This window comes from Parus major, chromosome 6 (genome assembly GCF_001522545.3).
Source record: "Parus major isolate Abel chromosome 6, Parus_major1.1, whole genome shotgun sequence".
Classification (NCBI taxonomy): domain Eukaryota; kingdom Metazoa; phylum Chordata; class Aves; order Passeriformes; family Paridae; genus Parus; species Parus major.
The window spans coordinates 1680017-1704921 of record NC_031775.1 but is presented as its reverse complement, the minus strand read 5'-3'; the positions used below and the strand labels follow the sequence as shown (position 1 = coordinate 1704921).

The 24905-nt window shown below is 48.8% G+C and overlaps 1 protein-coding gene across 6 annotated transcripts in view; it reads left to right on the top strand.

Moving 5' to 3' along the window:
• ASCC1 (activating signal cointegrator 1 complex subunit 1) overlaps window positions 1–24905 on the top strand; it is a 34559-nt gene extending 9654 nt beyond the window's left edge. For 2 of the 6 annotated variants that reach the window (XR_002001900.2, XR_002001899.2), the window contains exons 6-11: window positions 1317–1453; window positions 3605–3724; window positions 7869–7990; window positions 10063–14457; window positions 21026–21294; window positions 24325–24752. Coding sequence is in view for 2 of the 6 variants with exons in the window: in XM_015632642.3 (XP_015488128.1) it covers window positions 1317–1453; window positions 3605–3724; window positions 7869–7990; window positions 10063–10142; window positions 24325–24441 (576 nt within the window). In the remaining 4 variants the exon portion in view is untranslated. Of the gene's footprint in view, window positions 1–1316; window positions 1454–3604; window positions 3725–7868; window positions 7991–10062; window positions 14458–21025; window positions 21295–23617; window positions 23759–24324 lie in introns of all 6 variants that reach the window. The other 4 variants (XR_001522496.3, XR_004498093.1, XM_015632642.3 and 1 more) reach the window with 4 other exon arrangements.

Here is a 24905-nt window from a genome sequence, read left to right as displayed (position 1 = left end):
CAAACCTTCTCCCAGTTTCTGTTACCCAAGCTGTTGTTTTGTGATGGGCCAAATATTCTCTGACTGCGGATATCGCTGGAGAAAAAAGGCTGACGGAGAGAAATCGTGTCCTGTCATGCATGTGAACAGCAGCTTGGATTAAAGGAAGCCACAAAGCTTTTACTGCAGGGAGGGGAAGGTAGGGAGAAGTGAGATGGGGCCAGGCCTGGTTTTTGCCAGGCTGTGGCTGCTGGAGCAAGGCCCTGACCTCTGTTTTGCAGGCTGCCTTGTCCTTAGTCCAGCCCATAAGCTGTGCTGTAAAGAAGGGTCTGCATGTGGTCATTAGGCATGAAAAATGCTGAGTGAGATGTGGGGCATTAAGCTCTTGACGGCCTGAGATACTGCAGCATTTAAACATCTGAAAGGTTTTATTTCAAACTCTGGAGCACAGTAGGAACTTCAAAGCTATTGCTCTCAGCTGGTGCACTCTTTTCAGATGCAGAAAGGTTTCCATGGCCTGGCAGGTTGGCTTCTTCTGGAGTTAAAATTGGAGGTTATTTAATGCGCTGATGGGAAGTGGCCACTAAGTGGAAATAATTGTTTTAATATGGGTGTGTTAACCATCCCTGAGGTATTTTTATGAGTATCCTAGAACAGAATAGCATGTTTCTTAAAGCTGGATGCAACCACTGCTCCACCTGGGAACAGTTCCTCCCAGCAACAACACACAGCTATTCTTATAAAGGGAATTTAAACTTAATTCATCTCTGCAAACTATAGGGCATATGGGAAGAAGAAAAATATAATTATCAGAGCTGGTATTAGCTGTGCTTCTGTTGTGAGGTGCAACCTGTGTTTAGACAGGATTTAGAGACCATTTAGAGCTTGTCACTACAGCTGGTCTCAGCTTTATTGCACAAGAAATGGACTTAAGTTTTAAATCTGAGCTGGCTTGCGTCGAGTTCATTGCTGGCAGCAGATGCTGTGTTGGCAGCTGTGGAAGTCTCCTCCCAAAAAAACCCTCATATGAGTGAGTGTTGCAGGTCCTGGGTCCTGAGTTACAGCCTGCTATAATGATTTTCCAGGCTGCTGCTCAGCAGCTCTGATGAAAAAGCAGGCAGGGGGCTGTGGTGGGACCGCACCTCACCTGCCAGGCTGAGCTTGCTTCCTCACAAGGCTTGAGAAATTTTCAGCTTTGAGTCATTACCAACCTGACCAGAGATAAAAGGGTTGATGCCAGTGACTCGGTACCTGTTTTCTGTACTCTTTATCCCTGTGGTGGAGCAGGGTGTGTGTGGATGAGCTAAGACACCTCTGTGTGATGGATTGATTTGTAGGATCACGGGGTGAGCAGCAGCCTGTTCCAGAACCCTGCAAAGCTTCACCTGACTCTTGGGACACTGGTGCTCCTGAACGAACAAGAGATCCAGAAAGCGTGTGACCTCCTGCAGCGATGCAAAGAGGACTTTGTGGAGTAAGTGGTGGGAAAGGGGTGTCATCACCAAGGCCTGCAGAGAGGGGAAAGCAGCACTCTGTCCTAACGAGGAACAGCAAAGAGAAGAGCAGCTCAGTAGTCTCTCTGAACTCTAGAAATTTTAAAAGAAGGCTGAAATGTTTCAAATGGGGCAGTAGAAATCACTGAGCAGCCACAGAGAGTCTTACTATAGGCTGAGCCATCTATAGCTCAGCTCAGACCCTCGGCATTCCCTGAAAACCTGCTCTGCTCACTTCCCTTCCTCACGCACGTCCCCGTTCTTTGTGCGTGAGCAGTTTTAGCCGCTGTCCCCTGCCTGCTGCAGAGGGAGGGCTGAGCTCCCTTACCTTTGCACACTGCCTGCAGCGAGCTCTGGCACTTCCCTCCTGCCTCGGAGCAGATGCTGAGGTGTCCTTGACACGCATTCCTGGACGAGGGGAGCTGCGTGCAGGGAAGCCATCAGGAGCCTTGTGAGTAATCGGCCTGAAACGGTCCGTGCTGCTCTGGGAGCGCGCCTGCCTCGCCGCCTCTTAACACCAAGCTGCAGATGTTGGGGCTTTAGCTGCAAATGTGGTCCAGTGACACCATAATTAGCTTATCTCTGGTCAGCTTAGTAATTGAAGATGGCCTGAGGGAGTGGTTTATTTATTTATTTCTGCAAAGCCTTTGCACACAGAGCACAGATCCTTTGCATTCATTTATTTGTTGCCTCGGTGCATGAAGAATTGGCCACGCTGTGCCAGCTAATATCTGTGGGAATTAATGCACAGCCAGAATTCATACCTCTGCCTTTAAAAGGATGGCTCCAGTTCAGCTGTTGAACAGAAATGCAAGTGTGTTTCCAGGGGGAGGCTCTGAATGCAATATTTGGAAAGTGCCAGCTTCCTCATAAGTGGATTGAACTGATGCCGAGAAAATCATTGCTCCCTATTTCCTTTAGTGAAGGGGGAATCAACACTTGAAGGTAACCTTTAGTTTATTTCCCCTTCCACACCCAAGTAAATATACTTGGAAAATTAATTAGTCTCCCTTCCACCTACATAAACCTGCATTAGCTTTCATTTCCTTTTTTAAAGTGCAGGCAGTGACCTGTGAAGGTAGCTGTGACCTTTTTGACCCTTTTTAAAATACATGACCTCTAGTGCTGTTAGTGTGATGTCCATAATAGTACATTTGTGCTGTTTCCCTCCCAGTAACTATACTGGGAAGGGAAATCACACTCTGCTTATTTCTCTTGGGAATCTTTGCTGTGAACCTCCAAAGCTGAACAGAAGCGAGCAAGGTCAGAGCAATGTCACACCCACCTTGCTAACTCAGCTCGTGGTGTTTGTTACATCTGCCTGCCCAGACAATCCCTGTTCTTTCCACGAGCCTTGGTGTTAAAGGAGGCATCACTTACTCTCATCCCAGCCTCCTGGGATGCTCTGCTGGGAAAGGCAAGGAGGCGGCGTGTTGGGAAGCAGATACACTCTACAGAGCGTTTGCAGGTGTGGGAGTGCATATTATATCCTACATGAAGAGCTGGAGCTGATTTTAACCCAGCTCTATTTACTGGTTGGATGTTGCACCCAGAGCTGTGTTCTGTATCAAGTACCTTTCCCAGTAAAAATCAGAGAGCTGGAGACTTTGTGGTTGGTCTTTTCACAGGGAGGCAGAAGCCTCTCTGCAATAAGAACTTGAATCATTTACTTCTCATGGGTTTTTTGGCATGTGGATGGAGATCTTCATGTTGAGGTGGCCTGTGACCACTGACAAGTTGACCTAATGTGTGTCTGAAACACCAAATGTATGAATTTAAATTATTTTACCACTTGGGGTGATAAGGCAATAGCAGCCATCACCTTTTGAGTTTTAGGAATTTGGGAGACTTTTTGAGTTTGGGTTTTTTCAGTGCAAACAAGCTGAAAAATAGGGGACAGAAAAGAGCTCCTGAGTGGAGTTCACTGCCCCATAGACTCTGTTTAACATCTAAGTCCCACTTAACATGCAATTAGTCAAATTTTGCTGTCTCACTATGGCAAAAAGAGTATCTAATCTCATTCCCATAGCAAACCCAAATATTTGGTGTGTGCACGAAGAGCACTCTGTGTTGCATTTCAAGAGCTGGTGTGATGTTTTGCTTTTTAACATTAGAGATTTCTTGGGTTTTAGCCAAATTACTGGAGGCCAGCCCCTGACTGTGGAGGTGGCAGGAGTGGAGTACATGAACGATGACCCTGCCATGACAGACGTCCTTTACGCCAAAGTCCACATGAAGGATGGCTCAGACAGGTGAGTTCCCCGTGCTCCTGTCTTTCATTCCTCCCCAGAGTGCCAGGGAAACCCTCTGGAGCTGGTGGGTGCTGCTGGCAGTCCTCAGGCCAGCAGTCACAAAGATGAAGTCATCCTTGCTTCCTGAACCTGTTAAGGCAGTGATGTGTTTGCTCTTTAAATCAGTCACTGGTGGTGCAGCTGAAGGATGTCGTTTGTTTCTGCAGCAGGCTGTCAGGTTGAATAATGGAGTCACAGCTCACACGGGGATAAGATGGCCAAGGAGATACTCCTGAGATGACTTAGAAGGCAGGATGATTTGGCCTCTACTGTCTAGTTCCTCAACCTGCAATCCAGATTAATCTGGACAGCCTGGTGTATTCTGCAGCACTTAATTATTCTTAAAAGCCAGTTAGCCCAGGAGGTCCTCAGAAGAGCATGACCTGATTACAGGGCTGGTTTGTGTGTCTGTAGCAGCCTGGAACGGGTGCTGGGTGTCAAATGTCTTTTGGAGCTGCTGCTGCAAAATCTTGAAGGCTGGTTGGTGACAGCTTGAGTGTTTGTGCTGCTCACCACTGTGGCTGATGGCTGCAGCTCTACAAACAGCACTGCCCAGGATGTGGCAGTGTCTGGACAACCTTCCTTCATCTTGTTTTTGGCAAGGACTACATCTCCAGTGGCAGCACCATCTTTTCTCTTGGTACTTTCTGGAAGAATGAGGAAACACAGATGGGGCTTGGAGCACCCTGGTCTAGTGGAAGGTGTCTCTGCCCATGGCAGGGTTTGGCACCAGATGATCTGTAACACCTCTCCCAACACAAAGCATTGTAGATTCTATGATTAACATAAGAGCTGCTGTACTCCGTGCTGCTGGTTTCCAGAAATAGGGAAAGGGAGTAGCCAAAAGAGCTTTACCTCCTGTCTCTGAGCCTCAGCCTTCTCTTTGCCTGACAGCACTGCCCTTTTGTTGTCTGTTCCCATTGCTAGAGGACAGCAGGAGCTAGCAGAGGAGCATGGAACAGTGCAGCTGGAGGAGGGAGGCTGTGAGCAAGGACTGGCTCAGGGAAGAAGGGATATGTTCTGGCATATCCTTTCCCTGAGGGCTGAGGAGATGGAGGGGGGAGGCCCTGCTTAAAACCACACTTTGAAGGCTGTGTTGAAGTAAGAGATCGGAAGTGGGATAAGGAAATGAGTGGGAAAATGAAAAATGTAAGAACTGCTGAGAGGCAGTAGGAATTGAAGTATTTTCCTTTTCTTGGCTCTTCCACTTTGAAGTCTGTCCTACCCTGAAAGAGGTGAGATAAAAACAAGCGGGGTGGGTAGAGAACCAGGGCAAGGCAGAGATCAGCCAGGAGACAGAGCACAGGGAGAAAGAGGGCAGAAGCACTTGGAAAGATGAGATGGAGACAGACACTGGATGACCCAAATGCCCTTCAGTAGGTTTTGTTGTAGAGAGCATCTAAAATATCAGCTCTGGGAGCTGAGGTCTGGGTCTCTTCTCCCGAGTCTGGCTCTCTCTGAGGTGCAGTGCCAGTCTGCTTGCATCTGAAAATAAGTCTGTGGCCTGAGGAGCTGGGAGAGGAATGCTGTAGGAATAAACAGGGCCTCAGTTGACAGTGGTGTCTGCCTCTGGGGACAGCTTGAATTGTTGCTACTTGCACCGTGCTCTGTTTCAGATGCCAGCTGTATCCTGAGTGGTGAGAACCCACTTAGGCATAATGCTGGGGGAAGTGCTGATGTGCATCAGGGGTGGCAGAGCTGCTTTGGGCAGGGGAGAGAAGTGAGGTCTTCAAATCCACCTTGCCTTGAAACTGAAAACAGCACTCACCACCCCCCCCACAGGAAAGGACTGGTGTCTCCACTTTCCTTGACAGAGATCTGTTAGCTGAGGTTTTGACCAAAGCCAGACCTTGTGCTTAGCATGGCACCTGGAAACTGCTAGGCTTCTCCTCCACAGCACCTGTTTTGCTTTTTGCATAGCAGCAGGCTCAGGGAGGGACAAGTAATTTGAAGTTTTAATCCTTGGATCAGGCTGGTCCTGCCCTCACCTGCAAATTAATTCACAGAATCACAGAATAGACTGAGTTGGAAGGGACCAACTCCTTGCTCTGGCCAGGACACCCCAACAACATCACTCTGTCCCTGAGAGTGTTGTCCAAATGCTCCTGGAGCTCTGGCAGCCTTGGGGCCAGTGACAATTCCCTGCTCAGTGCCCCAGCACCATCTGGGTGAAGCACCTTCTCCTGATATCATTCATCTGGCATCTCTCCCCTTATATAGTTCCTTATCTATTAGCAAGCATCCAGAAAAAACATTTAGCTTTGCAGAGGGAATAAAAAAAAAAGATATTTTTGTGTTGATGGAGAGCAGCTTTTCATGCCTTTAAGATTCCAGCAGACACTGTGTTGGACTAGCAGTGATTATAAAGAGGGGACAAATGGTGATCTCTCCAGAAAACCCTGCTTTGTCTTCTGGCCTGGGACACAGATCATTGCAGAACAGCTCCTTGAACCTCTTGCCTGCTGAAACCTGCAGTGCCTTGCTTAGGGAAATGGGAAAGCAGTTTCTGAGCTGCAAGGCCAGTACTAGAGGAGAGTAGGAGCCACGTGGCTTCCTGTGCTGGATCAGGCTGTTGCAGCCTGTGCTGGAGAGAGGTGTGTGCCTTCCTGTCTCATGCAAGATGTCCTGTTAGCTCTGTGTAGTTCCTGGCATGGCTGAGGGGTGGAGTTCCTTCCTGATCTTTGGATGATCTTGATCAGCTTAAGCTGTAAAGCAGGAGATTTGATTTATCCTGACTTAGCTTGCATAACTGCAGACAGAATTAGGGGTTGGCAAGCCCTTCTGCACATATAATGGCTCAGACTGAAAGAGGGATCATGCTCTGATGCCTCCCACATGGCAAATAATTTCCATTATAATTCATTCTAATTTGTTTTATTTCCTTGATTAACTTTATAACGTAATAAAGCACCATTTTCACTTGAGCTATTCTCTGTTAATTTGTTTTAGTATTGTCTGTAATGATATTCATTTAATCTTTGTCATTGCTAATTTTAAAAATCACTGAAGTAAAGCCAGAAAATAGTAGAAAGCCATGACAATTGGTTGTTTGAGAGTCTTGAAATGGTCACATGGGGGCTGGCAGCCCGTGAGGGGCAGTCCAAAGCCAGCAGTGGGGTCAGAGCTGGCATCCAGAGCGTGGCAGCCCCAGGCTCTGGGGATGGGCCACACTCTGCCACAGCTGAGACACCAACATGGAGCAACTCTCACAGAGCAGAAAGCTCTCTGATCCCTGGGACGTGCTGAGAGAAGCTCAGATTCTTCTGCATAGACTTAATACCCCCTGGCTTTTTTTGTTTTGGAGATGGGAAGCTCTCATTCTGGCATATCCTCGCTGCCTTTGGTAAGAATCAGGCAGAAATTTTTGTGGCACAGCAGCAGCCTGGAAGTTCCTTCAGCTCCTTAGACATGAGTACATTGCTCTGATCCCTGCTCCTGCTGTCTGTCCTAGGATGGGTCTGCCCTCAGATCCTGACAGTCAAGGCCAGACACAGAGGTGGGAATAAGTCCTTATTAAGGACTGGATTTTGCTTGCTCAGTAGCTGCAAAGCTGGACTGTTCACCAGAATGTGCTGACTGGGTTTGTGCCCTCCCTGTCACCACGTTCTGGGCTCTCCCAGAAAGCAAGCCCAGTGACTGGGTTGCTTTTCTGGGACAGAGAGGATCCAGGCTGCAGCAATCCCTGAGCAGATCCTCGGGGAGTCAAGGTGCCCAAGCCCCTGCGGGTGTGCAGATTTTAGCATTTGCAAGGAGAGTCACATTGTGTTTCCTGGCAGTAGAAAGATGCATCCTTCAGCTCCCAGTAACATCTGTCACTGTGAGCAAGCTCTCTGCTGTGCTAAATCTGCCCTTCCTCGTGGAATATTTGCAGCAGAAGCGATCACAGAGGAAGCTTTGCGCAACACTCAGAACTTTTTGCATTAGAGCTGAATCCTGATGCCTCTGCTCGCTTTCCCTCAGGGACTAGCTAGCTAGCTCCCTTTCCTGTGTGCATGCAGAGACTTCATTTCACACTTGCTGCCCTCCTGGCTGAAAAGCCAAAAGCTGATGATGCAGAGGCTCCTTGTTTTACATGGCCCTGTTCTTTCTCTTCGTGCCTTCCCAGATTGCAGATGGTCGCTGATCAGCTGGTGGAGCGGTTTGTGGCCTCTGGCCTGATGCTTAAAGAATGGGATAGGGTGAAGCTGCATGCCACAGTCATGAACACTCTCTTCAGGAAAGATCCAAGTACGTACAGAGCCTTCATCCTTGCTGCTAAATACATTTAAAGTAATCCCATTCCTCAGCAGACACTTTGGTTGTTTGCTTTTTCAGTGTGTTTTTTTTCTTACCCTACAGGGCTGGGGGGGGGAGATGTCTGCAGATAAAACCCAGAAGAAAATTTAAAAAGCAATGAGCAAGAATCATAGTTTCAAAAACTTGTCACCTAGTAGCACTCATAGTATTTGGGCTAGGGAAAAATACAAGTTCAAGTAGAATCATAGAATATTCTGGGTTGGAAGGGACTCATGTGGATCATCCAGTCCAGCTCCTAGACATCCCAACAATCCCACCCTGTGCCTGAGAGCGTTGTCCAAACACTCCTGGAGCTCTGGCAGCTTTGGAGCTCTGACCATTTCCTGGGGAGCCTGTTCAGTGTTCCCTCTGAGGGAAGAACTTTTTCCCAATATCCAATCTCCCCTGGCACAGATCCAGCAATGCCCCTGGGTCCTGTCCCTGGCCACAGAGAGCAGAGGTCAGAGCTGCTCCTGCACTGCCCTTTGTGAGGAAGCTGCAGACCCTGGGGAGGTCTCCCCTCAGTCTCCTTCAGGCTGAGCAGAACAAGTGACCTCAGCTGCTCCTCATGGAGGTGAGATCTTGGGCTCTCTGTGTCCCAGTGTTAAAATGAAACTGGGTAACAACTCCATGTGTCATGCTAACCTTCAAACAAGATGAAAACATAATCCTCTTTGGCTAACTTAGAGATTGCCCATTTTTTCAGGAAAGCAATTCCATTGTCTTTCTCCTTAAATCAGATGCAGACGGCTGCAAAGCTGAATGCGAGCTATTCTTGAGTGTATGGCGTCTGCTGTCTCTGCCAAAAGATTGTCTGCTCTGGCTGTCTGTAGCATCGTTCTGATCACATTACTTTATAAAGCAGCCCTAAAAGCATCATCTTAGGGGAGGAGCAGTGTGTCACAGCCTGGTTCTCCCTGTGCAAACGTGCGTGCTCTGGCACGGTGGCCCCTGTGCACCGCAATAGGTTGTGTCAAGAATTCTTTAGTTGTTGTCTCTCTGAATCTCTGCGGGGACTGTGGTAACAGCAGGTGATTTGTGTCATCGTTTTCTGGGCAGCCTTTGGTCTGACTGCTGCTGAAGTCAAACATACCCAGGGTGTAGAAACCCTGTAAAGATGGGGTTCAGCTCTCAAACCGAGCCCTGAAGATGTGATCCCAGAGTGCTGATGTGAGGGAGGCACACGGGCAGTTAGGTCTGGCATCCCGAGTCTGTATCCTGCACAACCCCATGAGGCACGAGAGGCATTCAGACACAATGGGGAGAGCATTCCGCCAGCATTCCGCAGGCAGCCATACAAGTCTCTTTGTATTCCATACAGGATTTGAACAGCAAGCTGGATGTGAGTGGGACTTCATAGTTAATGATGGAGATGAAAAAGAAATTCTGAATATATTCACCGAGCAAGGCAGAGGTCCCGTGGAACGGGCAGATCATGTACTTGGGGATTTATATAAAAAGCCAGACGTGCTCTGGGGAGATGGATCTCAGACGTAGGCTTTTGGCAGCTGCTGTAGGCCTGGGTTGCTATTCTGAATGTCTCTGTGTGTGTGTGGCTGCGTGCCCACCCCGCAGAGGCATCCACACCACACGGGTGGTGCAGGCAGCAGAGGTTTGTGGCGGTGCCGTCCGCGTCCCGCCTGGCATTGTGCTGGCACGCTCAGCCTGGAGTTTGGTGCTGTTCCAGGCCACGCAAGTGCTGTCTCTCACGCTGACATGGCAGGATGTGGGATGAAAACGGGCCAGAGAGAGAAGCAGGTGTGTTGCATTGAGCAGTCAGCCCTACAGAATCACCACAGCAATAGCTGTGATTTAGGGCCTTTCCTCCAGGTAACAGAGGTGATCCCAATAGAGGCACCAATTCCAGCCCTTTTCCTCCTAAAATTCAAGTGGAAGTGGGGTTTTCTGCATTGGTTTATTAGCTGGCAGCTGATTTTGGGGAGGGACAGAGTGGGAGGGTGAAGTACAGCACGCAGAGGTCTCCCATCTGAAGTTCATTCTGGTGGTGGCTTTTCTCTCTACAGCTGAAGAACGAAACAACACAATGACTGGTAAATCATCTTTCAAGGAGAGGGAGTCATTTAATGGCCAAAATATCCTCAAGGTCAGTATGAAACAATTAGGGAAATGGAGCCAGCTATGGATATTGTATAGCCTAAAGAGGTCAAAACACCTCTTCAAGACTGCTTTTGTCTCAGGCTTATGGGATCTCCTGAGGGCTGGGGAGGGTGGGGAGGGGAATCTGTTTAGAAAATAAACAGTCCAGATCACTCATAATTGGGAGCATTACAGTGTTTAACAGGAGCATTCCTAAAGCTGCTGAGGCTCAGAGCAGGAATATGAAGCACGAATGCTAAGTGGGTGTTCGTGTTGTCGTTTACTTCACTCCTGTTTTACCCTGGAGACTCAGGCTCGAGTTGATTCTCAGCCCACCAGAAAGAAGCACTTCGTTGCTCTTGTTCTACTCATATATATTTATGAAACTAAGCCCCACTCTGATTTCATTTACTGTTTTCTTACTGTTTTCTTACTGTTTTTAATCTCTGCTATTGATTTGCTCCAGAAAAATAGCGGGTAGTGGTAGGGAGTCCCACCAGGATCTGAGGGCTTTGGCAGTGATCAGAGGGTAGAAAACACGATCCCCCAGACTCTGGAGGTTGGGTAAGGCTCAAAGGGGAAGCATGCTGCAGACTCCCAGGCTTTGCCAACCAGGTTTGGGACTGCAGACAGCCTCTGCTGTTCATCCAGATGGCTGTGGCAGACTGGTGCCGTGGTGCTTGACCCCTGCAAGTGTCCAGAGAGAAAAGAGATGCACAGAGGAGCAGAAATGGAAAACAGCACTGGCTTGTAAGCAAATCTGCAATCCTCATTGTGTTGAGAGGATTTGTTGCAGGCTGCTCTGATAAGAGGGAGTGAGGACAATGCATGGATACATTTGGGAACCGTAAGAAGATATTCTGGCAACAAAGAGACATGAGAGAGGATACAGGCTGAGTGGGAGCTGGACAACCCAGAAGGACTTTAGAGCCCTCCCAGAGGAGGGGAAGAGTGTGCTTTGTTTGTATTTACAGTTTTAATAATGTATCAGGCACTGGATGCAGGGGGATGTGAAGGCAGGGAGTGGAACTGATTGATCTCTGTGCAGAGGACAAACAAAGGGACAAAATTAGGTTAAGCTCTCATTGTCCTCAAACGGTCTGTGCAAGCATGGTGTCATGACTCAGCGTCACCACGTGTTGAGTGTGCAGTGTGAGACTGCAGTATTGCAAGCTGGAGCAGGGAAGCTACAGCCCTGGTCCCTTTATTGATGTGATCTGCAGTTTTGGATAGCTCCAAGTGTTGGGAGAGCCAGCTCTGGAAGGGGGGAGGAGGTGTGTGTCAGGAGCCCCGAGTGCCTGCAGGACAGTGCTTTCTCTTGCTTGTGTTAAACTTGTCCTCAGGCTTTAAAGACACATAAAATCAAACTCTGGGTCTTCCTCCGTGCTCTCATCCCAAGCCGTTTGTGACTGAGAAGGTATTAACGGTGCTCCCTCTGCTGGTCACACCATTTGTGGGGGCTGAGGACCTGGGGAAGGGTCTTGCCCTGCTTGGAAGTGCAACTGCTCTCCTTCCGAGGCTCCTTCTTACTCTCGATGCTCTCAGAGATATGAGCCCGATGCATTTTTAAAGCTCCTAATTGATTTTGTACTGACGTAGAGCCAGAAGAGCTGCTGGCTGTTTGGACTGCTGGTAATTACTTCAAAGCATGTCTTGCCACAAGAAATGTCATCCTCCTCTCCCACCTCCACTACATTTCCTAACCTGCCCGCTTCGTATTTCCCTTTGGTCTCCCACGTGCCTGCAGCAGAACGCCCGTTGGCATTAATTAATTACATGAGTCATAAATAGCTCCAGGCTTCTTACCGGAGGAGCCCAGCCTCAGTGAGCCACTGATGCATTCCAGCATGACCTTGCAGGGACGTGCCAGTTCCCTCCCAGCCTGCTTTTATATCCATTATTTATCTTGTGCCGGGGAGGCTGCCCTCTCGCAGAGTGGCTTCGTTAACTTTTGCACCAGCATCTAAACGCTGTTAATGAATATGGCTGCAGTTAGGCAGGCTGGTGGGAGGGAGAGCCATGTGCCCTGCATGTGATTCCAGGCGGTGGGACTGCGCTGAGTGGCTGTGTTCCCACTTGGAACGCTAACAAAGCATGGCTGCTGGTAGGAGGGTAAGTGGGAAAACTCAGGTTTCATCGCTCTCATTCCCATTGTGCAGGGACAGAGGCTCAGGGCAGGACTGGAACTGTCGGAGCAGGGAGCACGATGGAAGTGCTGTGGCTGTGCTACTCCAGGCTGAGGCTCCCCGTGGTCAGAGCTGAGGGGTTTGTGTGTGTGTGTGTGTCTGTGTGTGTGTCTGTGTGTGTGTCTGTGTGTGTGTGTGTGTGTGCAGATGCGCTGGCAGCACATGTTTGCTGATAACATGCCTGCGCTACACCAGGCTCCAGCTGGTATTTTGCTTTCAGCTGAACTAATCGGAATTTTATTTAATAATCCTTTGTTCTACCCGTTCCACAGAGTTTAAACATACACTCCTATTTGTGCTAATAAATGGTTGTGCAGGCCGGTACCTTCCCACACTGCTCAGAAAATAGATCCTGTAGGATGACTTGCGTTTGGGAGTTTAAATTACTTCTGTCTTGAAGAATATCCCTAAAAAAGGCTTCCTGGCATAGGTGCAGCTGAGAGCCCAAGGGGCTGTGTGACCCAATAGATTTATGTCCAACAAAGCTTTGACTTTGCACTTCTCTAATCTAGTCCCAAAAAGCTGGGGATGCTTCATGGACCGCTTCATACGGAGAGATACAGATTCCTTCTAGGCAAAACCGTGCTCTAGTCAGGAGAAATCTCTCAGAGAACAGAGGGAGGAGGCAGCAATTCCTGGCTGGAAGGCCCTGGGCCTGGAGGAGAGGCCGGGTTGGCAGCTCCCTGCCGTGTTCCTCGCTGTGTCCTGGCGGTGGCCGCGTGCCCTGCGCCGCAGCTGGCACAGCGCTGGCACAGAGGCAGCCAGGACAGCTGCCGGCATCTCCGGAGACGAGGCTGCGCTGCCTCCGGGCTTTTATTTATTTTTGTTTAGTGAGGGGAAAAAAAAACCCCAAACCAAACAAAAAACCAACTAAAGCTGCAGGGAATAAATAAAAAGGAAAAGAAATGCAAAAGGCCCAACTGGCCAAAAATTTCTGTTGCACGTTTAAGGGAAAGGAAGAAAACCACCTGGGCTCTCACTGGGTCAAAATGGAATGGATTTTGGCTTGTGTTGAGGTCTGAGATGTAAATGAATGGCCTTTGCCACGTTCAGACAAGAAGGAAACAAATTTTGAGTGCAGAAAAAGCTGAAGCCTGGCGCTTAGCACAGATCCGTGCATTAACAGCTTACAAGATTAAATATTGCGGGAACAGCTACAGAGGTACAGAAGCAGAAAGCTGCACATCTTATGTCTTACAGCATTAGGGGAGACTTTAAGCTGGGATGGAAGACTGGGAACGGGATCAGCCAAGGTGGTGACACATGCTGCTGTGCCCTGGTCCAGCAGTGGGGCTGCAGGAGTGCCCAGGGAGGGCTTCTAGGTCACATAAGGCATCATTTGATGAGGCTCCTTCTCTTTCGAGGCCTGCATGAGTGTATTGAGTTATGGCACTGAAACTGCTTTCACTGGGAGCAGGGGGAAAGTGCATTTACTGGCCAGTGGTGTTCCCTGTCACTGTGCCTGTCCTGCTGGGTAGGAGCAGTGCAGAGGCTGTGCCACGCAGCAGTTCAGCTCAAAACATCTGATGCAATGCAGAGGTGCAGTGGAAAAGAAAAACCTTGGCCTGAATAAACCCCTGACCCCTCAAAATACCCCAAGCCCACCAAGCTCCAAACAAATGAACACCTGCCCCTGTGCAGGGCCAGCTCCACTTGCAGATGGAGGAGTGTGTCTCGTGTTCTGCAGCCATTGGAACCCAGGCCTTCTGTGTAATTTTTGTTTGTGGGTTTAAGGAGGCTGAGTCTTTTCCTGATGTATTTCTAAGCTGAGGTGAAATCAAAGAGCTAAAGAATGAGCTGGCGTTAGGTGAGGATCAAGACTTCCTGGTGTTCAGAAAGGGTAAGAACACCTTGTTATCCTCAGCGAGGTGGTAAAGATGTAGATCCAAAGCAGGACTGACAGCTGGAACAAATACCTAACAGGAGGTGGCTGCTTGGGAAGTTTAGAGTTAAAAATACCAAACAAAAAAATCCACTGGGGCGAGGAGAGACTGAGTAAGAGATCGTGGTGCAACATCAGTATCTCAGAAACAAGCCAGTGCTTTCCTCACCTCGTTTTTACAGAAGAATCAAAAGCAGAAATGAAAGGCTGTGATGCCACTTTGCAGAGGGGAGAATTCCTGCCATTACCAAGAGGTACCGGAACAATCGAGGGGGCTCAGCAGTGTGCAATTAGAGCAACAGTGGGATGGGAGGATGTGACAGTTGAGCAGATGAGACTGGAGATCAGTTTGTATAATCATGGGGGGGAAAAAAAAAGGAGATTAGATTGGGTTTGCTGTGAAAAATGCTTTCCTGCGAATTATATTCTTCAGAGGGAGAAAAAGCCATATTCACGTTATTTGCATTTGATGAAACAGAAATCTCAAGTGGCATTTGAAAAATGAGAGTAGACAAAGGAGGGAAAAGATCTTTGTTGGAGTGTTTGGGCCTTGGAGGCAGAGTTGGAGGTTTTGGGGGAAGGCTGAGCCACTGCACTGAGGAGAGCACAGTGCAGAAGGTTTGTGCTGCTTTTGCATGACAGAGATCTCTGGTGACCTTACCAAGAAAAGAATCCTTTTTTTTTTCTCTCAGAGGCGCTCTACACCCCTCTGACTAATTTTAGCAGGAATTGTGACTGCTGGAAGAGGGTTTGTTGAGAGTCTCTGAATCCTCTTGTCCCTGCACCGCTGCATTCCCACCCAGGCCAGCAGCTGAGCCTTTTGGAGGTTCTGTGGGTGCCTCTGCCTCCCACCCGGTGAGCATCCCACCTCCTCACTTCCCAGATCCCTGTTGTGCCACCAGCCAGCCAGGACAGTGTCACCTCTTTGATCTTAAGAAGATGATTTTTCTCTGTGGAGCTGGCAGGGCTTGAATTACAGCAGCGCCTTAATAGAAGGCAAGGACCCAGCACATTAAATGCAAAAAACCCCAACCCACTGATTAGCAAAAGTAGGCAGTTCATCCCAAAGGTGCCATGACCCTTCTGCTGGATAATTTTCTGTGTCTGTCTGAATTAATTTACTGGCTCTGTAGCTAGACTCCTCCTCTTGGTGTTTGATGGGCGTAATGAGAGGTCACTCTGAGGGGAGCTCCTTGTCCTGGTGTTCCCGGATGCGTCTCAAGCCTCCTGCCATCTCTGCAGCAAAGGCAAAGCCCAGCTCTTAGAAACTGTTGCTGCATTTGCTGTAATAGGAGCCGTGGGAATGAGGCTTCTGTGGAGAAATGCAGTGTTTGATTATTAATTTCCTTAAGTTGTACTGTAAATCCCTCACATTTGAGGTGTAGGTCTGGGGTCTTACCAGATCCTTGAATTTGCTGAAAGGGTTTTTATTCTTGTCTGAAAGACGTGCAAAAATCTGGTAACCTCCAAATGTCCCACTTGTATTTGTTTCTTAGTTTGCAGAATGCCTTTCACCATAGCAACTGGGGTTTGATTTCCTGAAGCACATGAATTTTCATGGATTTGTGATGGGGGAACAGACCCAAAACTGTGAGCTAAAGCAAAGGATTTGCAGCGTGGCAGTGGCAGGAGCACCACTAGATTTGGCTTCTGAGAGGGGGGGATCCTGGAGGGAGGGGAATTCAGCTGAACAAAGGCCTGCACCCAGCCCTGAATGGTTCTATTTGAAAAAAAATCCAGCCTGACAGATTAATTTAGACTATTGCTGAATGTCACCCTCCCCACTGCTGCATCACCCTCTGGCAGCTGAGGTGGCTTTGCTCCAATTTTATGAAGAGCTGAGGTTTCACATGGCAGCAGTCAGAGAAGGATCAGCTGCTTCCATATTCACAGAGCTGGAAACCTCGTCCTCATCCCACCTGTCGAGGTCAGGAGGGTGTTAAGGGCAGCATGAAATACACTCTGAGGTCTGCAGGTGAAACCCAGCTGGGCAGAGGCAGGAATATTGCACAGTTGAGTAGGAGGGAACAGAGCTCCAAGCAGTGTTGGGAAATCAGGAAGAAGCAAACAGGCAGCTGTGAACAAGGACAGGTCCAGGAGGGAGGATGGAGAAGTGCCTCAATACCAGCACAGCAGTCTGTGGAAATAAAATAAAAAGGCAAATTTCTTTAAAGTAAACCTCTGACTACGCTTTGCTGAAGGTTTTGGTTACCATGGATGGGTGCAAAGAGCCCAGGTTACCTTAAAACAGTAAGGTAATTGGAAGGGTAGAAAATGTCTGCAAGCTGGGGCTGAAAGAGTTGATTTGAGGCTGGTAAAGGGAAGGAGGGCAGCACGTAGGAAAAACTCTTGAAGCATGGGAATGCTTTTGCCAGTAGTGGATGATGAAAGTGATAAATAATGGGCTTAAATTGCAGCAAGGGATTAGGAAAACCCTTGTAAAGGGGAGGATAAGGAAGCACTGCTCTAGAGGAGCTGGGAAAAGGGGGTTCTGGTTGTTTTGAGGGAGCAGAGATGTAAATCTAGGATCTGCCATCACCAAGCTTCTCCTGCCTTGGAGAAGGGGAGGATGGTGGAGCCAATGACCTTCACTGATCCTTTCTTCAGTTTGTCACTTCATGAGTCCTACATGGAATGCATGCAGAACACCCATGAGATGGCATCTGTGAATGTACCAAGAGCTTCTTGGCATTTACATGGCATTTACTTTGGCTCAGGAAATAAAAATATATAAAGGAAACCTCCCATCGTGCGCCTTGGAGCTTTCTCTATGAACTTGCTGCTTCTTATATTGGTGGTACTTTGCCAGAGAGAGATGGTCATGTTGTTTCCAAGGCACTGCACCAGTGATTTAATGGTAAGGGATTTTCCTGTGTCGTAGAGGAGATAGCCCTGACTTGGGTATCTCCCAAGAGAGAGGCCACTGGGGCTTTTATGACACAAGATTTTCTCCCTCCTGAAGTCTGCCTGCTTTATTCTCCTTAAGGGAGATGAGGTGAAAAGGTCTCTGCTGCTGCCTTTTATGTCTTGCCAGAGGCTGGAAGAAAAGGAGAGGGGAAGGGCTGTTCCTTGCATTATCCATGTGGAAGGACTGGATGCTATATTGGGGATGGAGAGACACTCCAGAGCCAGCTGCACACTTGCAGAACAAAACAATCTGCAGCCTTGTGCTGGTGGTGACAGCCAGGTGACAACCAACCTCTCTGTCCTTCCTACCCATCTTCCACCCTCTGCACAACATATTCTAAGACTGTAACACCTGAACAGCCTTGGAAAATGTTGGATGCCCAGCCAACCATTCTTTAAAAAGCCATGGAAAGGAAGCAGTTGCTAATTTGAGGAGGAGGTTGGGAATGCTGGGAAGAGCCTCCTCTCTGGATGAATGCCTGCCTACCTGCTTTTCCTATGCTTCTCATGCATTATTCCTGGCAGGCTTCCAAGCACAATGAAATCTCTGACAGATAATCATTGGCAGAGTGGTGTCCAGGGTGAATAGCACAGGAATCAGGTATTTCTTTTTTTGGCACCAAATTGTTTCAGGAAATTTTGAATGTCAAAAATAGAAGGAAGAAGAATCTACTTATTTAGCAAAGTCCCCAGATCTTGACAATTTGCCTGGTTATTTATCATCTTCTGAGAGCCACCAGGTGATTTGGTTTTGGGGTTTGTCTGTCGTAATTTGGGGGAGTTTGGGTCACAACTGGGATGGAGTTCGGTGAATTTTTTGGGATGAGGAAAAAAGAGCTCTGCCAGCACATACTGCAACCTGGGAGCTGTGGCAGCTTTGGAGATAACAGCTTTCTGGAGAGGTCCTGGCAGGTCTGTGTGGGAGGCTGCAGGACTGAGGTGCATTAAACAAGTAGGTGGAATCCCAAAAGCAGGATTGGAGTCTGTGGTTTGTGCCAGCAAAGGAGGGTAAGCAGAGGAACTCGGATGGACAGAGTTCCCTTGGAGTTCAGCCCACTCTCTTAGAGCCCATCAGTGTTTCTGAGTGTTACTTTCACATTTCAAAATTTAATTTTTTAAGATTTTTAATCTTGCCATGTTTTTGCCACTTCCTCCCATCAGTCCTTTTTGCCTGGTATCAGTAATCCAGCACTCTGCCAAGCAGTCAGCGCCTTCCTGTTGTGTCTGGCATGGGAACTGCGCATTGTGCTTTAGCCAGATGATTTGGAAGGGTGATTGTTCCCTGCTCTTCTCCAGTGTTTTCCATCCCAAGCTGTGGGATACAAACTTTAATTCAAATGTATCATCCCTTACGAGATGGAGAAATTTCCAGGGGAGAGTGCAGAAAGTCTGCAGATAAACAGGTTTTGTTGCTCTGTGTTGAGGCACCTCTTCAGAAACGCCGCTTAATTTTTCTCCATGCTTGTCAGCGGATGCCTGGGATTTTGTTTGTTCCTCCCCTTCCCTGGAGGGATAACAGCACCATAAAATGCTGATTTCCAGCGAAAATCTCCCAGCTTTCCAAGCCTGTTCCCTCGTTGCTCCCGATCGGGACGCGCTGGGGCTGTGCTGCCGGCGGGCGAGCTGGTGAGTGTTGTCACTTTGTGCGGAGCAGCTGAAGCTGTAAAGCCTCCAGCTCCTCCAAAGCCTCCCTTTAATCTCCTGCTTGGAGCTCTCTGTGCGCTGCCGTGGGCTGCCAGACCCCGATTCCCAGCGCTGGGTTGTCCGTCAGCGTGATCCTCCTGCACGTGCTCTACCATGGAGGCCAGCGGTGCTCAGCCTGTTCACACCCTTCCTGCATGAGATCCTGGGGTAGATGAACATCTTCCACCCAGGAGAGACAGCAGAGGAGGGATTGCTGGCGTCCCACCCTCAGCATGGATCGGGCAGAGGGAATGACAGCGAGCTCATCCACAGCCGTAGGCTCCTGGAGCTACAAGCCTCCTCCTCCCAGCCTCTCTGAAGTTGTTAATTTCTGTGTTTGTTCCAGATATGGAAAACAGGACCCTCCCTCAGCTCCCTGCCGAGGGCAGTGGGGTTTGTGAGGCGGATTGTCACAGGCTATAATGACATTACACGGTGCTGCTCGCCCGCAGCGCTGAGTCACCGGGGACAGTTTTGTGCTGTTGATCTATAATAGCCCAGTCCTAAGGCACTGCTTTCTGGGGCTGGAGTTCACAGCAGAACTCCCTGCAGTCCAGGGAGGTGTGTGTGTGTGTGTGTACATCCATTTTATCCCCTTGTTAGTGGGAATTTTTAATTGGAAGGCATTGCAGTGGGTTGTTGTTCCCTCAGCATTTCCGAGGTTCTCAGCAGAGCTGCTTGGACTTTTTATTGATTCAGGATGGGTCTTTTTTTGGCTGACTACTGTAAACGACGTAAGGCTTTAAAAACTGATCAATAATCCTGATGGTAGTGGCAAAATCCAGGCCAAGGCAGCGTGAATGCAAGCCAGAGATTACGTGAAGGAAGTTTTAAATACCTCTGACTCCCTTCCTTTCCGTGGACTTACTTTGTCCTCCCACTTCCCAATGCTTCTTCAGCCGAATCCATTAATATTTCTCATGCTTGTTGAGCCCGTGACGGGTGATTTAAAAGCCCCGGTTTGCGTTGGCACCTCCGCTCTTCATAACCCGAGCTGAAACACATCGCTGCTGTCCTTATGTGGATTAGCTGTGATTTATTGCTGTTGTTCCCAGGCTGGAACACAGAGGTGCTGTCTCATTCCAGGAGGGTTGTCTGTGGGAAGCGAGCCCCCCGAGGAGGACAGCTTGACAAACACCCGCGCTTTGGAACACGACATCATTTAGGCGCCTGTTTTAACTTCTTCATTGAGGAGTCATCCTCCTCTTTGCCTCAGCAAAACCTATTTCACAGGCTTAAAAAGGGGAAGAAAATTTGGCAAAAAGGCATCCTGGGTTTGATCTGTTGCTCTGCCTTTGATAAGGAAGTTGTTGTGGTTTAAGGGTTGAAGTTTGTATGAGCGGGTTTGCAAGGAGCAAGCGGTTTGATATGTGATTCCATCTCTCCCAAAACAAGTCTCCAACCTCTTGCCTTCCTTCAGAAAATGGTTGTCTCATCCCAAGGGAGGTCTGCTGGATAATTTGTGGGTAACTGAGGGGAACGGACCTCAGAGGGAGAAGGGTTTCCAGCATCTGAACAAAATTGTCTTAAATGGGAGAAAATGTGGTGTCAGAAATGACAGTGGTGTTGCTGGCTTTTCCTGCCTCAGAATAAATGACTTTGGGAGGAGAAGTGGAGGAAAGCTTGCTTTCTGGGAGCTACCACAGGCCTTTCATCATGACCTGAGTGGTGTGTCCTTGGACCCAGTCCCCAGGACAGGAGAGGGGGAGAGAAGAGCAATTGGGCCTACGGTAGTTTGCAGGCAGACCTGTGAAATGTGGGTTATCCATCATCCAATTCTCTTCTCTTGGGAACTCATGGCTTTTGGGGAGGGCAGTGTGGCTGTAATCTGTGCCATCCCCTACAGATCCTGGGATGCTGCTGCTGCCACTCTCCAGGCACCTGCTCTGTCCCCTGGGTGATGCAGGCATCCTCACTGAGCGTTTCCCAACCTTTGGCTGTGGCTTGTAAGGCAGGACATATCCCTGGAGCATTTTCTTGGAGGTGCTGGGTCTGGGGTTAAAAGTTAACAGTGCTCTTTCCTTACTCTATTCTAATTCAATTTGGGAAGGCAGCAGGGAGACACAGGGCACTTAGTCCTCTAAGTGCTATTCCCTTGATGGGAGTTAGTAGCTTGCACTGCATGCGTGGTGTTGATTCTGTAAGCTGACCTTTACCTCCATCAGGTTCATTCTCATTTATAATACTTTAAAAAAAAAAATCCCAACCTCCATCCTCTTATTTATTCCTTAGGCATCGAGGACATAAATCCTTTGGCATGTTTGGATTTATAGAATTACTGTGCTTTTGCTGAGCCTCGCGTCCCACTCCAATCAAATGACACGGCTCTGCGGGCGATTGCGTCTCTCCTCCCCTGCCTCCCTCCTGGCTGCTCCTGATCCACGTCTCCTCGTGTTCCCTGCAGCCTTTTCAGGGCAAAGTGGGCCCTTGGCAGCCGTAGGAAAGGATGGGAAGGGGAATCTGCCAATCTTCAGTTGCTTCTGAAGGGCAAGAACCTCCAGGTACCTTCTTTCCTGGTGCGGAATAAAAAACGCTAAGATGCTTTCCCAGGAGGCATTTCATCAGCTGTGCTCCAGGGCTCCTCCGAAACCAGAGCGTTTCCGTGGTGGCTGAGGAGAGGGGGGAGTTATAAATATCTTGCTTGGCTCTGCTTGGCTTCTCCTCAAGATAAATAGAAGTGAAAGTCAAAAGCAGAGGCTTGGCTCTCTTCAATCTCTTCCTGAGTCCCCAGGGACCGGAGTGCAGGATGCTTTCGTGATGGGAAGCCACTTTGTCGTGTCTCAGAGGTCTTGGAGGATTCCTGGTGTCTCAGAGGTCTTGGGGGATGATGTTTGAGGGGCCTCTCTCCACACTGCCTGAGGCAGGTCTCAGATGTGCAGTGATCTCCGTGCCTGGAGTCCAGTGGCTTCTGCTGTGGGAAGCCTCAGGGAGCGCAGGAGCATCGGTGAGAAGCCGTCCTGAAACAAGAGCAGAAAAAAGTGTCTGTGGTTGTCCTCTAAATCTTGTAGCATGTTTACTCTCAGAAAGTACAGCCACATTACCAAAAATCAATAGTTCCAGCAGCGTTCCTCCCTGGGAAACACACAGCTGCTCGAACACACGGGAGGTGGTGAGTCTTATAAAAGCCAAGGGAATACAAAGTGCTTTGGTACAATGGCTTTGCTGCACTTTTAGCAGTGGACAAATGGAGGGCCCTTGACCTGGGCAGTGTCCTCTGGGGCTTCCCAGTCATCCTTCTGCTGTGAAGTGCCTGAGGCTGTGTGAGGCAAGCAGGGCTCAGGATTTGTCTCATTAACTAATTTTGGCTTTGAAGTATGTGAGTTTAGTAGGAAAAACAGGTTGTGGTGTGCAACAGTAACATAAACAAAACTCTTCTGGTTATTTTGTGGAAAAGTTTGACTTCTAGCGCTGCTGATGGGGTCTGGCACATCCCAGCATTTAATTTGTTTTCTTTATAGAATCCTGGAATGGTTTGTGTTGGAAAGGACCTTGAAGTGCACCTCGTTCCATCCCTCTTGCCATGGATAGGAACACCAGGGTGCTCCGAGTCCCGTCTAACCTGGCCTTGCACACTTCCAGGGACAGGGCAGCCACAGCTTCTCTGGGCACCCTGTGCCAGGGCCTCACCACCTAAAGGGAGGAATTTCTTCCCAATATCTGAATCCCTCTGGCAGTGGGAAGCCATTCCTCTTTGTCCCATGACTCCATGCCCTTGTCCAAAGTCCCTGTCCAGCCAGTTTGGGCACTGGAGGGGGCCCTCTTCAAACCCTAGTACTCCTCGCTTACCAGCACACCCGGGGTTAATTCTAATTCTGTTAGGAATCAAGAGAGGGGTGATTTCTGTTTTTCCTGGGTGGAGAGTGCTCTGTGATGGAAAGGAGTGACAGTGTGAGCAGCCACTGTGACAGGGACAGGTGTTAAGGTTTGGGGTGAGTGGGCACAGTGGCAGAGCACTGCAGGGAGCCCCAGAGAGCAGGAAACCATCCTTCCTTCTGAGGTCAGCCAAAACAAAAAGAGAAAGGTGACCAACCCCTTTTTACTGCCATCTCTTATTAATGAGACATTTTATCTTAAGTCCTCCAACATGAACGACGCAGGCTTTTGGGAACATAATTAATCTTTCTTGTATAAATCTTTAATTGTATGAAATGGAGTTTGTGTGGCTGTCGTCATTTCTCTTCCTCTCTTTTCCTCCTCTCCCCGTTTGAGATGCTTCCTTAGCACAGCTTCTTTTCTGCAGGCTGCTCTTCTTTAGGGCACTGACCCCGTGGAGCCACCACTCACAGTGTCCCTTGAGGCCACGCTGGCTGCCCCGGGGTCTCTTGCTCTGCCCCAAGACAGGCAGGGAATCACTTTCCCAATTGCACTTTTCCTTTGTGGAGTGACAGCAAACCCAGGAATAGTCCTGGAAGAAAGCTAGCTGGTCTCCTCCAAGGGGAAAAAAGGGTATTTACAAAATAGAATACTCTTGGGAGAACCAACAAAAGAGCAGTTGTGCCCAAATCAGTGCCAGGCAGAGCCAAATGCCTCTTTGGAGGAGGTGAAGTGCAGCCTTTCAGATGCTAAGTAGTTATTTGGGATTTCAGTCATTCCCTCTATGGAGGAATTGATGCACCATTGGCTCCAGGAGGATTAACGTTGTTGGCTTTCCTTCTTGCCTTCTGTAAGGGCAGGAAGGGCTGTGGGACTGTCTCAAGCCCACGCCTGCAGGGACAGATAGAAAATTGAATAGGAGACAGATGGAATGGACATTTTGGAGATCTCCAAGGTGGGGAGAAGTCGTTGCTCAGGTTCTCGGTGACTCACAGCTCTCCTGTTAAACAGAGCTTCCAAATTAGCATCTCCACCGAGAAGCTTTTCCTGAGGCACAGCTGATGTTCCCAGGTACAGCAATTTCCTGCTGCTTAATGGAACGGGAGGAGCACTTTACGCTTGGACACGATGCTTTTCCAGCAATAACTTCTTGTAAGAAATTCTGATGTCATTTTTTTTTGGTCTGCTTCATGGATTGGATTAATGGGCAAGGGACACACCCCCTGGGCACCAGAGCTGGCTTGCTTTCCTTAATTTGCACTCAAGTCTTTGCCGAACAAAGACGGATTTGTTGAACAAAGCGGGGTCAGTGCTGGGATGAGGAGCCTTGTGCCTCCAGCCTGCTAGCTTGAATTAGGACTCAGCTGTGGCTGCTAAGTCCTGCATCCTGTGGCCTGGATCAGTGCAAACCTCCTGGCCTCAAACCTTGCTCCTGCAGAGCCTGCCACCTTGAGAGCCACCTGGGGGTGCAATGAACAGCCTCCCCATGCTCCCTCAAAATAGGGGAGGCTTGAGCAGCTGCTGCTGTAGATAAAAAGAGCTCAAGTGCAGTCTTTAGTGGGAAAAATAACGTAAAGAACATTTTCATTTAAAGGCAAAACCAATCTGTGAGGAGAGGCTTTTGACAGGGCCAGCTCCTGTGAGAGAGCTGTGGCCTGGCTGCAGGCTCCATTCCTCTGGTGCCCTTCAAGTGGTTTTTTTTTTCTTCTTCCTTTCAGCTCTTCGAGAACTTCCACTTCGGGGAGGTGCAGCTGGACTCGGTGCGTCTCTCCCAGAGGTTCTCCTCGGATGCCTCTGGCTACTACGCAACATCTGGGCAGCTGTGCTTCTCTTGAGGCAGCCCTGTGTGCGTGATCCCTCAGTGAAAGGTTTTATAGGACGTGAATCTTCAGTGGGAACCTGGGAGCTCCAAGCTGGGATGCCTCGTGACTCCTCCAAAGCATGGGAACCATGGCATTTCCCTGCTGCTTTTCCCACTGCCCTCTCCTTGGGGGTTGCCAGGGTCCTTCCTCCTCCCTTCCCCAAAATGTCACAAAGTTGCCTCTTTGGTATCTGTGGATTGCTGGCTTTCCAAGAAAACAACTAGAACTGGGGCTTTTGGGGCATCACTGATGTTTAAATGTGGCTTTTTTTTTTTTTTTCATAAGAAGGAAGTTTTTCTTAAAATAAGTATTTAAAATCCAGGAGAGCTTCCCGGAGCACGATTTAACGATATTGAGGTCAGGCATTGCTTTGGATCTCCAGCAGCGTGCCTGTGTGATGTAGATCTCCAAATAAATTAATTCCCTTCAAAAGCAAA